The sequence below is a fragment of the Cucurbita moschata genome, unplaced genomic scaffold (genome assembly GCF_002738365.1).
Source record: "Cucurbita moschata cultivar Rifu unplaced genomic scaffold, Cmos_1.0 Cmo_Scf00023, whole genome shotgun sequence".
NCBI lineage: Eukaryota > Viridiplantae > Streptophyta > Magnoliopsida > Cucurbitales > Cucurbitaceae > Cucurbita > Cucurbita moschata.
In genome coordinates, this window is record NW_019268539.1 from 3,004,833 (window position 1) to 3,021,242 (window position 16,410).

The 16,410-nt window shown below is 37.2% G+C and overlaps 4 protein-coding genes across 6 annotated transcripts; 3 read left to right on the plus strand and 1 right to left on the minus strand.

Annotated features, from left to right (window-relative positions):
• Nucleotides 1-1,873: 1,873 nt before the first annotated feature.
• LOC111459954 lies at nucleotides 1,874-3,518 on the plus strand. The gene is made up of 5 exons (XM_023103020.1): nucleotides 1,874-2,107; nucleotides 2,453-2,567; nucleotides 2,643-2,732; nucleotides 2,824-2,922; nucleotides 3,122-3,518. The coding sequence occupies exons 1-5, from the start codon at nucleotides 2,040-2,042 to the stop codon at nucleotides 3,221-3,223; spliced, it is 474 nt and encodes a 157-aa protein (XP_022958788.1). The 5' UTR covers nucleotides 1,874-2,039; the 3' UTR covers nucleotides 3,224-3,518.
• Nucleotides 3,519-4,667: 1,149 nt separating this feature from the next.
• Nucleotides 4,668-7,318, plus strand: LOC111459952 (CASP-like protein 5B3). The gene is made up of 3 exons (XM_023103015.1): nucleotides 4,668-5,281; nucleotides 6,687-6,819; nucleotides 6,904-7,318. Exons 1-3 carry the CDS (start codon nucleotides 5,151-5,153, stop codon nucleotides 7,096-7,098), a joined length of 459 nt encoding a protein of 152 aa, XP_022958783.1. The 5' UTR covers nucleotides 4,668-5,150; the 3' UTR covers nucleotides 7,099-7,318.
• Nucleotides 7,319-8,737: 1,419 nt separating this feature from the next.
• LOC111459947 (WAT1-related protein At4g08300-like) lies at nucleotides 8,738-12,056 on the plus strand. Of its 3 annotated transcripts, XM_023103007.1 has the most exons (7): nucleotides 8,738-9,070; nucleotides 9,606-9,668; nucleotides 9,732-9,848; nucleotides 9,948-10,185; nucleotides 11,082-11,240; nucleotides 11,320-11,471; nucleotides 11,546-12,055. In XM_023103007.1, the coding sequence occupies exons 1-7, from the start codon at nucleotides 8,865-8,867 to the stop codon at nucleotides 11,664-11,666; spliced, it is 1,056 nt and encodes a 351-aa protein (XP_022958775.1). In that variant the 5' UTR covers nucleotides 8,738-8,864; the 3' UTR covers nucleotides 11,667-12,055. The 3 variants fall into 3 exon arrangements, with proteins under 3 accessions (XP_022958775.1, XP_022958777.1, XP_022958776.1); XM_023103009.1 differs by lacking the exon at nucleotides 9,732-9,848 and having other exon boundaries at nucleotides 11,546-12,056; XM_023103008.1 differs by lacking the exon at nucleotides 9,606-9,668.
• Nucleotides 12,057-13,250: 1,194 nt separating this feature from the next.
• On the minus strand, nucleotides 13,251-14,431 carry LOC111459948 (RING-H2 finger protein ATL16-like). The gene has a single exon (XM_023103011.1). The coding sequence runs from the start codon at nucleotides 14,275-14,277 to the stop codon at nucleotides 13,387-13,389; it is 891 nt and encodes a 296-aa protein (XP_022958779.1). The 5' UTR covers nucleotides 14,278-14,431; the 3' UTR covers nucleotides 13,251-13,386.
• Nucleotides 14,432-16,410: the final 1,979 nt, after the last annotated feature.

The window sequence follows — 16,410 nt, forward strand, 5'->3', positions numbered from 1 at the left end:
CTCAATGTGTGCTATTTAACAATCCAACTTGGCTTCACCTACCCATTGGACATTATTTTTTTAAAACCTTGAGTGGAATGCAAGTTTTAATTAATTTATTAAATTTTTATATTTAATTTAATTAAAATGGTTGGGGGTAATTGTATTTAATAAATGTTTGAGCTTTTAAAAAATTTATAATAAAATTTTAAATTTTCACATAAATTAATGAAATTTAAGAAAATATTTTCCATGTTTGATTTTGTATCTAATATATGATTTGTTTTAAAAATTTCATGAATATATTAAATATAAATTTTAATTTTTTTATAATGCCGTAAAATTAAAATTCTAAATACAAAATTGTACGTGGATGTTTTTTAAAATTTATGAACTTGTTAGATACAAATACAATGTTCGGGAATAAAATTTATAATTTAATAATAAAAAAGATGCAAGTAGATCTTAACTCGACATGTTTGGTCGTACGTTCAATCTGGACTATAACTCGGTTGATTGAGATATATAATTTCAAATTAAAAATTAAATATTCGAATTTTTTTATTTTATATATTTAATAAAATAATAGAAAAAGAAAAAGAACAAAAAAAGGAAAAGGAAGTTGTGGAGTTGTGGGTTCTAAAACGACAAGTTTCGGTCGGCTACTCAGATCACGTGCATCACGTGCTTTGTGTTTATAGCTGGTCGACATCATTTTTTAAAGGCCTGTTTTTCCAACGTTTTCATTTTATATTATTTTTTTAGATTTTAAATGTTACAAACTTAGATTTAATCACTATATATATATATATTTTATGAATAACGTGGGTTATGAAAATAATGAATTTGAATCGGTATTCAAAATTACATAGCTACATTATTTACTTCTCGCTTCGTAAACTATTTTCATAACAATATGAGTATTTTCAGTATATTTTGTCATCACTCACGTGCCCTTTAAAAAAATTATTAAAAATTTATTCAATATAGAATTGCTCCGAGTAAAAAATAAGTATTTAATCATTAAAATATAATTTAACGTTAAAAATTTTATATTTTTAAATGTAATCTTAATATCATAAAATTAATTATAATTATTTTAAAATTACTTCCAAACATGTCGTTTAATATATTATTTTAAAAAAACAATTCGAACGAAAATGTTTTGTATTAATTTATTATATTACAAAGTAAACGACTATTATAGCATGAATTAATATTAAAAAAATAAATAATAGTTAGTTGAACAAAAAAAATAATAATAATAATAAAAGAAGAAGAAAATGGAAGGAAACAAGCCTTTTACATAAATCAAATCATTAATATTTTTCCCATTATCTTTTTCTTCATTTTGTCCCCATATAGTTAGCCATATTCTTCCCATTATTAATATTTTAAATATTCTACTTAAGTTTCAATCATACTCTTAAATTAAAAAGCGTTCAAAAAATATTTTTATTTTTTTAAAATATTTCGTTTTGAATGGAAAAAAGTTAACATTTTCATTCAAAATTAACGGAATTCCATCTACAAATACGAAGGTAGCTAAGGGGTTTCTCGAGTGGAACCTAAATTGACCATAAAATTTTTTTAAAGGTATTTTTATTAATTTAAATATTTTAAGTTTTAAAGTTTTATATTAATTAGTCTAATAAATTTTTTTTAAGTTTATCCATAATAAATGGGAAAAGTAGCATTAAAAATGAAGTTGCTCAATCATACTGCCACGTGGCTGGCTTCTTGCAAATTGAACGAATACGATTGGTTGGAGTACGTGGAGGCAAGGGGTAGTCAGCACAGTCAATTTTTGAAGCGAGTATGGATGAATTCTACAGTCGCGCGAGTGAAACTTGTAAGAGATTATTTCGAGCGCCGAGTTTAAGAGAGGAGCGTGAAGAGGGAAGAAGAAGAACCGAAGGCGGCGAAAGGAGAAGTTTTACAGACATCGAGAGAAGAAAAGCTTTCCCTGTTTTTCTCTTTTGAAGTTTCTGTTCTTCTTCTTCTCCTTTTGTTTCGGTTTCGAAATCTCTGTCGGAATCGGAGCTGTTTTTGTGACGGAAATGGCTTTCGTTTCGTTTGTCGGAAGAGTTCTCTTCGTCTCGGTCTTCGTTCTCTCTGCTTGGCAAGAGTAAGCAACTCAGATCTACTCCATTTTGTTGCTTTTTTTACTATTCTGAGGTTTCTTCACTGGAAATTTGAATTTTCAGATGTAGGGTCACCTTCTAAATGTGTATTTGAAAACCCCTCATTTAGGGTTTTAGTTCATGAACCTCTTCAGTTATGTAATCATGGTAGATTCTGTTGTTTCTTCTTGTTATGAGCTCAGATCTGTGAGTGGAAATGATGGGAGTCTTTCTATTTTGTTTGAACTATGTGTTAGTTCTTGGAAAATTTGGACTCTGTTTGTTTCTCTCTGGAATGTTTCTGCAGGGGATGAACTGTTTTGGATCTTGATTTCATTTTTGTTCTTCAGATTCAATGATTTTGGTACCGATGGAGGAGCGGCGGCCAAGTATCTGAAGCCAAAATTCAACGTTTTCTCTCGCAATTTTGAATCTCATACTGGGTTGGATTTCCCCAAAGTTGAGGTGAGGAAATGCTCACGGTGTTTCTCATTGTTTCTCATGGCGATTGTTCTTTAAATTTCCATCCATTTTCAACAGATCCTACATGTTGTGGCTGGTGCCATTGCGCTGAAGGGCCTTGGAAGCCTGCTCTTCATCTTCAACAGCTCCATTGGAGCCTTTCTTCTGGTATGATATGATATCAAATTTTACAAAACCAATATTCATTCGTTCACCAAAGACAATTGAATTTGAATTGTTGAATGTTCTTGCTGGGTAGATCTTGCATCAGGCCATAACTGCACCGATCTTGTACGATTTCTACAACTACGACGTTGAGAAGAAGGAATTCAACCAACTTTTTGTGAAATTCACTCAGGTAATTGAACTAATGAATGTAGCATGAATGATGAATCTGATTGTTTAGTGGCCTAACTACAGAAGCTTGAGATCATAGTTGTATCTTAATACAAGCTAAATTAAGAAAAAACGTGATAACTCGTGAATCTAAAGATACAAAATTGATTCGGGCTAAGATACGGAATGGATCGTAAGGTTGTGTGATTGATATTATGCAGAATCTGGCATTGTTGGGGGCGTTGCTGTTCTTCATCGGTATGAAGAATTCGTACCCAAGGAAGCAAGTCGCGAGGAAGAATCCGAAGTCGAAAACATCATAGATTATGAAGGAGAGGAGGGTTATGTTTATCTATTCTGTAGGACTCTTTTTGGAACTCTGAACACTCATATGATCATTTCATTTTGTTGTTTTGGAGGCTGTGATATGCTTTGGTTACTCTTCTATGTTCTTGAGGTTGGAGGTTTATGTTCTTGAGGTTGGAGGTTATGTGATTGTAATGAAAGTTCTATCATATAATTTTGAAGCGTCAATGTGTTTTGTTGTGTGATTGTAATGAATGGGATGGAAATGGGATGGAAATGGGAAGACTTGTCTTTAAAGGGAAGGAATAGGGGAGACATTGAAAGCCAAGTTATATACTTCGTCGGGTTCGGTTAAATTTTTGAAAAATTGAAAATTGGGTCCGTTGGTGAGTTGATATTTTTTTTGTTGGGCAACTCGAAAATAGAGTTACAACCAACACTATCCTACTACCCTACTTTTTAAAATTATTATGTCAAGTCCATCGTTAATAGATATTGTTGGATTTGGCTCGTTACTTATTGCCGTTAGTCTCACGGTTTTTAAAATACGGTTGCTAGAGATAGGTTTTCATGCGTTTACTAGGAGAGGTTTTCGGACTCTTATACAGAATGCTTTGTTTTTCTCTCTAACTGATGTGGAGTCTCATAATCCACCCCCTTGAGAGGCCAGCGTCTTCAATGGCACACATCGTTCAATATCTATCTCTAATACCATTTGTAAAAGCCTAAGTCTACTGCTAGCAGATGTGGTTTGTTTTTGCTTGTTACGTATTGCCATCAGGTTTATGGTTTTAAAACGTGTCTACTAGGGAGAGCTTTCTCTACCCTTGTAAGAAATGTTTTGTTGTTCTCTCCAGTTGACATGAGATCTCACAGTTAATGATGCGTTGTGACTTATGAATGTTTGATATTTGAGTTTTATGAAATTTTAATTATTAATAAAACATATACGTGGATAAGTAGTATTTTTTAAAATGATAATAAAAACCAACTTAACTCGTGTATTGAATGAAGTAAAGTCTTTTTGAATTCAATTAGAATATGTTACAAGTTGTTACAATAATTTTCCTCGAGTTCGTAGTTTTAAATATTTTACGATGAAGAAGCTTGTTGTTGTTTGTGATGGGGTTGACAGTCTACCTACTGTGTGAGTATCGGCTCATGAGCATTTAATGAAATATTTGAACTTTAGATTAGGCAGTGAGAGTATATGAGATATTTGAACTTTCGATGGCAACGCTACTCGTTCCTATGTCAACGGTTCCCGTTCCATGAACTCACACCCTTTTGACAACTCGATCTTCTGCCAAAATTCAAACATTTGATAAGTAATTCAAGTGTTTCTTCATAGGAGGAAACAAAATAGTTGTTAAAACTGGATCCAAGCATTTAATTCTTCTAACACACGCCAAAATGAATTAAGAGTCGTAACAATCATAAGAAAAACAGTAAAAAGATGAACAAAAAGTGAAGCTGAAGCAACAAAATCCAGACAGTCTCGAGTGCTTCGCCCACAAGTTTCATAAGCCCCAAGGTTGTCTTCTTTTATACCATTATTTTAAAGAATTCCCTTCAATTTGTTCTTCCATTCCAAATTGACAACACCCCACCAAAACCCAGGGGATATGGTGGACCAATCAACGCGTGCCGCCGAACATCGCCATTTAGGGCTTTTCATTTGTCGTTTTTACTTTCCTTCTACTTTTCTATCTCCCCATTTCCGTTCTTCAAAGATCAGTGGCACCCAGGATTGATAATCGCTTCAAAACCCATAAGCCAGAAGCCATCAACATCCGCATTACTCTGTTTTCTGGCGTTGATTGAACGATCTGTTTAGATTTTGCTGATTAGGGTTTCTGGGTGTTGATTTGGGGCATGATTTTGTGAAAATGGTGGGGTTTTGAGGGTATTCTGTGGATTGTGGATGAAGAATTGGAGGAAAACATGTTGGATTTTGCTGGGACTCCAGGGACATTGACTGGGCTTGTGTTGAGGGTTTTGCAATGTGCTTTTGCTGCTGGGGCTGTTGCTTCCATGGCTACCTCTGTTGGCTTCTATAACTTCACTGCTTTTTGGTATTTATTGATTCTTCCCCCTTATCTTCTTTTGGCTTGATTAGTATTCATTTTGCATTGTATTTAGTGAATGCTGCTGCTCTGTTTAATTCTTTCCTTTTAGTACTGATTTGGCTGCTTTTGGTTATGGCTTTTGGTTGCTGCTTTGTAAGTTTGAAGATAACTATAAGTTGAATAGAGCACTCCATTTGAGCTCTCCTATGGCAGCTCTTGCCATGAACTCTCCTCACGATAGTTGGAGAGGGGAATGAAGCACTCTTTGTAAGAGTGCTGAAACCTCTTCCTAGTAGATACGTTATAAAAACCTTGAGGCTAATGACAATACGTAATGGACCAAAATGGACAATATCTGTTAGGGATAGGCTTGGGTTGTTACAAATGGTATCAAAGCTAGACACTAACGTTGTGGTAGCGAGGATGCTGGCCCCTAAGAGGGGTGGATTGTGAGATCCCACATTGGTTGGAGAGGGTAACAAAGCACTCTTTATAAGGGTGTGGAACATCTCCCTAGTAGGCACGTTTTAATAAACGTGAAAGTGGACAATATCTCTTAGCGGTAGGTTTGGGCTGTTACAAATGATATTAGAGCCAGACATTGGGCAGTGTGTCAACGAGAATGCTGGCTCCCAAGGAGATGAATTGTGAGATCCCACATTGATTGGAGAGGGGAACGAAGCACCCCTTGTAATGGTGTGGAAACCTCTCCCTAGTATATGCTTTTTAAAAACCGTGAGGTTGACGGTGATACGTAACGGGCCAAAGCGGACAATATCTGTTAGCAAGTAAGCTTGGGCTGTTATAAATGCTATCAAAGCCAGACATTGGACGGTGTGCTAGCGAGAACGCAAAGGGAGTGGATCATGAGATCCCACATTGGTTGGAGAGAGGAACGAAGCACTCCTTATAAGGGTGTGGAAACGTCTCCCTAGTAGACGCGTTTTAAAAACCAAGAGGCTGACGGCGATACATAACGGGCTAAAGCGGACGATATCTGTTAGTGTTAGGCTTGGGCTGTTACAAATGGTATCAGAGCCAGACACCGGGTGGTATGCTAGTGAGGATGTTGGCCTCCAAGGAGGGGTGGATTGTGAGATCCCACATCGGTTGGAGTGGGGAACAAAACACTCCTTACAATTGTGTGAAAACCTCTCCCTAGTAGACGCGTTTTAAAACCGTGAAGTAGACAGTAACAGGCCAAAGTGGATTGGGTTTGGACCGTTACACTATCTTCTTCATTTCCACTCATAAAACAGTCATTGAGAAATCAGTGAAAATAGTTATAGAAGAAACTGTGAGATGCCCTCTGATACCATACGAGCTCTGAATTTTATGTAAAGTTATCAAATTTGAGATGATATACGACACGAATTAAACTCCGAGTTTGTGCTTGAATCATGATTTTCAGCTACGTGATCGCGTCGATGGGCCTGCAACTGACATGGAGTTTTATGCTGGCATTGTTAGATGCATATGCTTTGTTAAGGAAGAAGATGCTTCACAATCCTATTCTAGTCAGCCTCTTTGTAGTTGGGGATTGGGTGAGACACTAAAACACCTACAAAACTCTGAGTTGTTTTAGATTATAGGGAAGTTCAAGCATTTATCCAGTTCTTGGTTTTCAGGTGACAGCAACATTGTCTCTAGCTGCAGCTTCCGCCTCGGGCGGGGTAGCTGTATTGTTCTTCAGTGACTTAGGACGCTGCAGTTTTGGCGACGAATGTCGAAACTTCCAAATCTCTGTCGTTTTAGCCTTCCTAAGCTGGATAACCATAGCCATTTCAGCTCTGATTATGCTCTGGATATTGGCTGCAGTTTGAACACAAACTCGTACCACGGACGAATGTCGAAAGTTCCAAATCTCTGTTGTTTTAGCCTCCCTAAGCTGGATAATCATAGCCATTTCAGCTCGGATTATGCTCTGGACATTGGCTGCACTTGAAATCTCTCGTAAGGGAATCAAGATATATGATAGAACGCTGCCAATGAGGTGTAGGAGTTCGGTTTGCATTTTTTTAGTCGAAGGTACAAGGATTTGAACCTCTGACCTTAGGGAAAGGAGCTCATGTAGGCTACCGATATTCGTGTATTTGGTTGACCATTTGGTTGATTATTTTAGCTGCTCGCATCCGTCCGAACCGCCAAATGGCAACCGCTGATTGGCTGCACATTCTCTTTGAGAATCAGATGCCTTTGGTGTTGACCACCTAAACTATGGATAAAGCCAAGGAGAGGTGAGAATGGGTGAGACTTTGTGATGTTCATATTTGGTATAGGATTTTTAGAGACATCGTTTATTCCTTTGTTTTTTTTATTTTATTTTAAATATAGTTAATTAATTGATTGATACTGATTTACCAATTTAATATAATTCTTATTTTTTATTAATTAGTTAACATTATCTTAAATATTAGTTAATATCAAAAATAATATATATCATACTACTACACACGATATACTTTATATACACGAGTATAGAATAAATTAATGAAAATATGCTTTATTATTAAACTTTTAAAAGTTTGAATAATACCGTAAAACTTTAAAATAAGTTTCAAAAATACCGTAAATTCCAAAAATACCCTTAAATGGTTCTTCCTATCTTTTTAGGAATCTTAATCACTTGACCCCTCCCTTTCAACCTCTGCCATCGTAGAATGTACCTCCCAAAGAGTTCAACCAACTCTTTGGAACTAGAGGGCTATGTAATAGCCTAAGCCCACTCTTAGCAAGTATTGTCCACTTTGACCCGTTACGTATTATCGTCTCACGATTTTAAAACGGGTCTGTTAGGGAAAGGTTTCCACACCCTTATTAGGTGTGCTTCGTTCCTCTCTCCAACCGATGTAGGATATCACAATCCACCCTCTTTTGGGCCCAAGTCTCGCTGGTACACCGCCCCGTGTTTGGCTCTAATATCATTTTTAATAGTCCAAGTCTACCGCTAGCAAATATTGTCCGTTTTGACCTATTATGTATCACCGTCAGTTTCATAATTTTAAAACACGTCTACTAGGGAGAGGTTTTCACATTCTTATAAGGTGAGCTTCGTTTCCCTCTCCAACCGATATGGGATCTCACAGGCTAATTCAGAAACCTTGACATGGAGGGAACTTCTTGATTCTAAAATAACTATCATCCTTAACTACAAATAGAGCTCCCGTCCATCTCCAATAGAGAACCAAACTAAGGGCCACACAAACACGTATCGACCACCACAACTGAACAACTGTTGAGTCGTGATATGAATCGTTGGCAGCAAAATCGTCCCTTGATTCAACCAAATTTGTGCATGGTTCTTTTAACACGAAAAACACGATTTTGCTCTAACTTTCCATATATTCTCCACTCTAAAGTTGATATTTTCATATATTCTTACTACTAAAAATGTTTTGGAGTAAAGTAAAAGGTATTTGTCCTCATCACATTGATAATGACTGTGAACTAATGCTCAACAAATAACCTTTCCCCTTCTAACTTAATACTTGCAAATAAGTTCTTCTATGTGTACACTCTCAAACTTAGCTCAAAGAATTTGTATACAAAGGAGGAGCCACGACATCGGTGGTGGATATCGGTCGTCGCCATGGTGAAGAAAGTCTATTTGTTACGAGTGTTTTTAAAGAAGTTCAAGCCACACATCCTCATAATTCTAACCGAATTTGGCTATACATTTTTGTATTTCTTTACCGATGCTTCCTTCAAGCATGGTATGAATCCTCACATCCACGTTACTTATCGACAAATCGTCGCTACCATCGCTTTGTTTCCCTTTGCTTATTTTCTCGAAAGGTACTGTGATTTTCATCTTGAATTCGTCTTTTTTATTCTAATTCATCAAAGATAGAGAAAGAAACAAAAGATGGAATTTGAACATCTTCTCCATCATTTGATCACATAAATCCTCAGAACTTGAGGATTATCGTGAAATCCAACATCGGTTGGAGAGAAGAACGAAACATTCCTTATAATTGTGGGGAAACCTCTCTTTAATAGACGCGTTAGAAAAAACTGTGAGGCTAACAATGTTATGTAACGGGTAAGAACGGACAATATCTACTACAAATGGTATCAGAGTGAGCAGTGTACTGGCAAGGACACTAACCCCCAATGGGGTGTGGATTGTGAGATCCCCACATAAGTTGGAGAGAAAAAACGAAACATTTCTTATAAGAGCGTGAAAACCTCTCCCTAACAGACACGTTTTTAAAATCGTGAGACTGATGACGCTACGTAACGGGTCAAAATAGATAATAACTATTAGCGTTGGGCTTGGGTTGTATGAACATTTCTTTTACCCGTATGAACGTTTCTTTGGTTTATGTAGAAAATCAAGACCGAGGATCACGATGACATTATTCTTAGAAATTTTTGTTCTTTCACTTTTCGGGTAAGTTTCGATTAATGTCACACATTTAATTCATTCCGATATCTAAACGAAATGAAATTGCAGGTCGAGTTTGAGTCAAAACATGTACTACTCAAGCATGAGATACACATCTCCTACCTTCCTCTCATCAATGGTTAACACTATAGCTTGCTTGACATTCATAATTGCAGTGATGTTCAAGTTCAGTTCTTTAGATTTTCACGAACTTAAAAACTATTGATGAACACATATTTGATCGAAATGAAGAACTGATACTCTTAACTCTTTGATCATGGGCAGATTGGAGGTTGTTGACCTTCGAAATCCAAGAGGAATAGCCAAAGTGTTGGGGACATTGGTTTCATTGGGCGGTGCGATGGTAATGACTTTCTATAAGGGACCCATCATTAGAAATCTGTGGCATCCTTTAATCCATATGCAACACACAGCTACTCATCATGTTCATGAGAATTGGCTTAAGGGTTCGGTTCTTACTGTTTCAAGCTGCATTTCTTGGGCCCTTTCCTACATTATGCAGGTCCCTTAATCCTCATTTAAACTCCCTACTAAATTTTATAACTTTTGTAAGTTTCATCTTCTTAACCTGTTCTAAATATTTCTCGTTGTCGTCGTTGCCATCGTCAAAAGCCTAGTCTAGATTTCAAACGACGAAGAATGGTCATTCTTCACTCGGATCTAGAATGACGAGGGTGGGGGCAATGTTGACGATATGAGATAATGTTGTGTTATGATGTCTGCTGCTCATTTATAGCTTAAACTATATATGGAAACTGGGAGTGGTCAAATTATATATGGTAGATGAACGGGTTAAAACGGGCCAATATCTATTAGTAGTGGGCCTCGGGTTGTTACAAAATGGTTCGGAGCTAGATATTGGGCGATGTGTTAGCAAGGACTTTGGCCACTGAGAGGGTGGATTGTGAGATCCCACGTCAGTTGGAGAGGGGAACAACCCACTCTTTATAAGGGTATGGAAACCTTCCCTAGTAGATGTGTTTTAAAAACCGTGAGGTTGACGACGATACATAACAGGCCAGAGTGAACAATATCGGCTAGCGGTGGGATTGAGTTGTTACAAATGGTACCAGAGCCAGTCACCGGGCAGTGTGTCAATGAGTTTGTTGGCCCCCGAGAGGGTGGATTGTGAGATTCCACGTCAGCTGGAGGAACGAAACATTACTTATAAGGGTGTGGAAACCTCTCACTAGCAAACATTACTTTCTTCATTCTCTGTATTCTATCAGGCATGAAATCATCAATATAATCCTTTAGTCAATACTCTTCTTTGCATTTTTTTCTTTCTCTCTGTTCTTTGTGTTCATCTAGATTGAATGTGTACTTTGTTGCACGACACATCACCATTGTTTTGAACAATAGATATGTATATATATTAATCTCAGGTAAAATATGCAGGCATTTACATTAAAACGATACCCGGCTCAGCTATCGCTAACGACATGGATGAACCTGATCGGAGCAGCACAAACAGGCGTGTTCGCACTGTTGACACAACACAAGCCAGGAGTTTGGAAGGTTGGAATCAACATTGATCTATGGTGCATTATCTATGCTGTAAGGAAACTCAGGAAAGCAACCTTGATAGCCTCAGATTGTGATGTGTTATAGTGATGCTAGAAATGAATACTCGCAGGGCATTGTGGGCTCAGCTTTGGTGGTATATATACAACTTTGGTGCACTGAAAAAAAAGGCCCAGTTTTCGCGACCATGTACAGTCCACTTGGTGCCGTTTTGGTTGCGCTTTTGGCTTACTTTGTTCTTGGACAAAGGCTTTACGTCGGCAGGTAAGAAGCTTCATATCTTTATAATGGACATTGAGATGAACACTAAATTTTATGCTATTGTTCTATTTCTGTAGCATTGTTGGTGGAGTTATCGTGGTGGTTGGGCTTTATTTATTGTTATGGGGCAAAGAAGATGAACATATGCTTCAAGATGACTCAATCGCTAGTAAAAATGTTTCACAAGATGAGCCTTAGTTCGTATGCTCGTGGAATAGATTATCATTGAACGTTTCTTGTTTAGGGAAGATTTTTCTGATGCAAGTTTGGGTATGACTTGTCAGACGTTTAGATGGAAGGTTCGTAAGATCTTGAATGAAGTTATGAAAGGCGTTTCGGAAGCAAATATGGATGAGTTTTTTTTATAATCAACTTACATCAAAAGTAAACGTTCTGATTGGTTTTTAATCTTCTTATTGTTTTCTCCTACGGGGTCGAATCTTCTATGCTTTCATGATTTTTTTTTTCTCTATTAACTCGGAATACAAGATTAGAGTTTGAGTCTCTGGTAAGAAAATTTAAAGGAATTGGAGCAAGAGGAGCAAGAGAAGTCTAGAATGAGGTTTCTACATCAAGGGATGTTTCGTTCTGCTCTCCAACTAATGTGGGATCTTACCGTTCTCCACTCCCTTGGGGGCCAACGTCCTCAGTAGTGCGCTGCCCGATGTCTAGCTCGGAGGTTAGGGAGAGGTTTCCACACCCTTATAAAGGATACTTCGTTCTGTTCTCCAATTGATGTGGGATCTCACAGTTCTCCACCCTTTGGGAGCCAGTGTTCTCATTAGCACGCTACCCAATGTCTGGCTCAGAAGTGCGGGAGAGGTTTTCACACTCTTATAAGAGATGCTTCGTTCCACTCTTCAATCGATGTGGGACTCACAGTTCTCCACCCCTTTGGAGGCTAACGTCCTCACTAGCACACTGCCCGATGTCTAGCTTGGAGGTTAGGGAGAGGTTTCCACACCCTTATAAAGGATACTTCGTTCTGTTCTCCAATTGATGTGGGATCTCACAGTTCTCCACCCTTTGGGAGCCAGTGTCCTCACTAGCACGCTACCCAATGTCTGGCTCAGAAGTGCGGGAGAGGTTTCCACACTCTTATAAGAGATGCTTCGTTCCACTCTTTAATCGATGTGGGACTCATAGTTCTCCACCCCTTTGGAGGCTAGCGTTCTCACTAGCACACTGCCCGATGTCTAGCTCGGAGGTTAGGGAGAGGTTTCCACACCCTTATAAAGGATGCTTCATTCTGCTCTCCTACCGATGTGGGATCTCACATTCTACCTCCCTTGAGGGCCAGTGTCCTCGATAGCATGCTTCTCGATGCTAGCTCAAAGTTTTTAACACCATTATGCTCTCTAACCGATGTGAGATCTCACAATCCACCCCTCCTTGGGGACCAACATCCTCGCTTGCATGCCACCGATGTTTGCTTCAGATGATACCATTTGTAACAGCCCAAACCTACCACTAGCCGATATTGTCCACTTTGGCTTGTTGCATAGAGCCATCAGTCCCATAATTTTAAAATGCATCTATTAGAGAAAGATTTACCCACGTTTACGAAGAATCTCACCGTAGATCTCTTAAGTTATTTCTTGAACATGATTATCTTTTATGTAAACTATGGTTTAAGGTTATAGTAATAATCTTGGATTTTGTATACAATTATTATTAAAATTAAATACTTAATTACTCGGTTTTAGAACAGTGAAACATATATCAGCTCAACTTTAATGAACTCGAAAATATAAAATAGACCCGAGATGAACAAATCCGCTCTTAAAGCACCAAAATTTTCACTCAAAACCTCCAAATTATAGAAATATGAACAAAAATGGTGTAATCTACATCACCAAATTACAAGTTACAATGATGAAAAAATGGACAAAAAAGAAGAAGAAAAAAACAGAGGCTTTTAAGGTTGAAGCTGAATGGGCAAAACTCCATTTCTAGATCCTCTGCCACTCCCAAAAGAAAAGAAAGATCTTCGTACTCTGTTACTGCAACCCTCTGCCTCAACCCTACTCTCACCGCCGCCGCTCTGCTGCACCGCCGCCTGCACCGCCATGTACAGCTGCCGGTCGCCGGAAGAATCCATCGAAAACGACCTCCTAATGGGCTGCACTAAAAACTCCTTATCCTTCTCCCTCATGTCAATACATTCATCCCCCATACTCGTAACCTTTCCAAACGGTGGAGGACGGCGGCGGTCGGGATTCCGACCAAGTTCAATCACAACGAAATTCTCATCGGAGGTGGTGGCAGCGACGGAGCTGCCGGAATTGAGAGGCAAATCTCGAGGGGAAGGGGCTTGGTCGATCGGAATCAGCCAATTTTGGGCGGAGATTGAGGTTCTACAAAGTGGGCAATTGGGATTATTCTGAAGCCAAATGTCAATGCAATCAATATGAAAGAGATGGCTACAAATCGGAATCTTTCTCAATTGCTCCTCCGGCTGAAATTCCGTCAGGCAAACGGCGCATTCGCCACCACTGCTTGTTTCCTTAATGGGTTTCTTGTAATTAATCAATGGGATTGATTGAATCGTCGATGGGTCTAACCCACGTGGCTCCACCGGCTGCCGGAGTATCAACGTCTCTTCACGGCGGCGAGAAAGGGAAAACCGGCGGAGGATTTCTATTCGTTGCCAGTTGAGACAGCATTTGATGACGAAGATGTAATAGCCGACGAGTAAGAACGCAGTGGCGCAGATTCCGATTACGGCAACGGCGATAATCGGAAAACTTGAAACGGCGGTGGAGGAGTGAGGCGGAGTGGCCGACGGAGAGATGAGAGGTTTTTCCATTAATTTGGAGTTGCAGAGAGGAAGCTTGGAGAAGACGAAGATTGAAATTTGGAAGACTTCGATTCCTTTTTATTTTTGTTTTAATATTTTTGGAAAAATTTGTCTGTGTCTTGAAATTTGTGTACTTTGATTACGTAATGGAAAATTAAATTAATTTGTGGGTTGCACGAAGAACACTTTTATTTTATTTTTTATTTTTTAAATTATGATTTATTGTAAAATGATTGGTTTCCTAACTAAAATGTGATTTTTTTTTTTGGGATATGATCGATTGTTTATAAAGTTAATTTTAAAAAATTAAAATTAAAAATTATTGAAAATATATGTAATTTTAAACATAAATTTTGGAGAATAAAATAAAAAATGGTGGAAAATAATAAAATATAATGATTATTAATTTTAGGTATGAAACCAACCTTTGGATGGAAAATAAAAAATTAGATAAATACATTTGTTTGTCGGTTTCCCAAGTATATTATTCCTTTCTTAACCACCCATCAAATAATTTTAAATTGTTTTTCTTAAAATAGTTTCTTCTAACCCTCTTTCGAGTTTTTGCTTTCGTCCTGACCAAGCCGCTACTAGATATTGTCTATTTTGGCTCGTTACATGTCATAATCAGCCTCACGATCTTAAAATGTTTCTAAGGACAAGTTTCCACACCCTTATAAGGAATACTTCGTTCCCTCTCCAACGAATGTAGGGTCTCACAATCCATCTCTTTAGGGGACAGCGTCCTTGCTAGCATACCACCACCCCGTGCCTGGCTCTGATACTATTTGTAACAGTCTAAGCCCACTGCTAGTAGGATATTGTCGCTTTGGCCTGTTACGTATTGCAATTAGCTTCACGATTTTAAAACGCGTCTATTAAAAAGAGGTTTTCACACTTTTATAAGAAATGTTTCGTTTCTCTAACCAATTGATGTGGGATCCTCACATGTCACATCTTCTAAACAAAACATTGAATTCCCTCCCGTTTTTAAAACAAAAATTTAACTTTTGAAACGCTTTTAAAAAATAAAGATTACCCACTAATTAAAAAAGGGAAAACAAAAGGATCGAAAAGTTTCAAAAAGATGTTGAAGAAAGTAACGTAAATCCAAAATTAGGGTCGTGTTTTGGAGAGAAAAAAAAGAAATGGGTCCAAATCAAAATTCAAAACCGCTAATCGTGTCGTATCAAATCATATCATAAGATTTGAAAAAGTGTAAAGTTTTGGTTTTTCTTTACAAATACACACAAAATGGGAAAGTAGAGAAACAAGAAGACAAGACAATTCAAATAATGGGTGTAATTAATTTCACTATTGTTTGTGGGATTCCATTCATAGTCCCCACACCAAAAGGCAAAATTCAATTGCTTCACAATTTGTGGAAAAAAAATGTGTACAAATACAACAATCATCACTTTTTGCCTATCAAAAAATGTCATCATTCCAACTATCAGTCAAAAAGTTGATATCGTAATCTTTCACCTAATTTAAAATCGATTTTTGATAATCTTAACATTCTCTTACATCATCTATAACATGATCACGTTATTTACTTCTCATTTCTAAAAGTAAAAACTATTCCCACAGACCAATACAAACCTTTACAACATACTTCGTCCTCATTTACATGCATTCGTGGAAAATTAGCACAAGGTCACCTAACATAAAATTGCTCCAAGCAAAGCATGCTTAACCATGGAATTTCTATGATTGAGCTACCGAAAAAATGATGGTATAGGTAGTAACAAAGTGCCTTTCTTAGTCATCCAATCCTCAAGATCGCTCTCATTTGAATGTGGTCTCCATACATTTATGTTCGATGTTTAGATTAATCTTTTTTTTAAATCTTATTATGTTTATGTTTAGTCTCTATCATTGACTAAATATATACAATATCATTGTCATGTTAAGCATGAAGGAGATGGTCAACAAATGGTTGTGAAAAAATGGAAATCAATCTTATTCTAAACCATCTTACCATAAACTACTTACTTCCAAATAATAGAAGTGTACTTTCAAAAAATATATATATTTTTTCAAATTCAAAAATTTTAAAATTAATCAGTAATTTTAGGTTTAATAGAATCTTAAATTTTAAATTTATAAATACTTGCAACAAAAATAAAAAATTCAAGAATT

Excerpts from the sequence above, each read along its gene's own strand:
- LOC111459954 (XM_023103020.1), top strand. The coding sequence starts at position 2,040 with ATGGCTTTCGTTTCGTTTGTCGGAAGAGTTCTCTTCGTCTCGGTCTTC. Across the intron at positions 2,108-2,452 it reads GTTCTCTCTGCTTGGCAAGA|ATTCAATGATTTTGGTACCG; the intron begins GTAAGCAACTCA and ends TTTGTTCTTCAG. Across the intron at positions 2,923-3,121 it reads TTTTTGTGAAATTCACTCAG|AATCTGGCATTGTTGGGGGC; the intron begins GTAATTGAACTA and ends GATATTATGCAG.
- LOC111459952 (XM_023103015.1), top strand. The coding sequence starts at position 5,151 with ATGTTGGATTTTGCTGGGACTCCAGGGACATTGACTGGGCTTGTGTTG. Across the intron at positions 5,282-6,686 it reads TATAACTTCACTGCTTTTTG|CTACGTGATCGCGTCGATGG; the intron begins GTATTTATTGAT and ends CATGATTTTCAG. Across the intron at positions 6,820-6,903 it reads TCTTTGTAGTTGGGGATTGG|GTGACAGCAACATTGTCTCT; the intron begins GTGAGACACTAA and ends CTTGGTTTTCAG.
- LOC111459947 (XM_023103007.1), top strand. The coding sequence starts at position 8,865 with ATGGTGAAGAAAGTCTATTTGTTACGAGTGTTTTTAAAGAAGTTCAAG. Across the intron at positions 9,071-9,605 it reads TTTGCTTATTTTCTCGAAAG|AAAATCAAGACCGAGGATCA; the intron begins GTACTGTGATTT and ends TGGTTTATGTAG. Across the intron at positions 9,669-9,731 it reads TTTGTTCTTTCACTTTTCGG|GTCGAGTTTGAGTCAAAACA; the intron begins GTAAGTTTCGAT and ends ATGAAATTGCAG.
- LOC111459948 (XM_023103011.1), bottom strand. The coding sequence starts at position 14,277 with ATGGAAAAACCTCTCATCTCTCCGTCGGCCACTCCGCCTCACTCCTCC.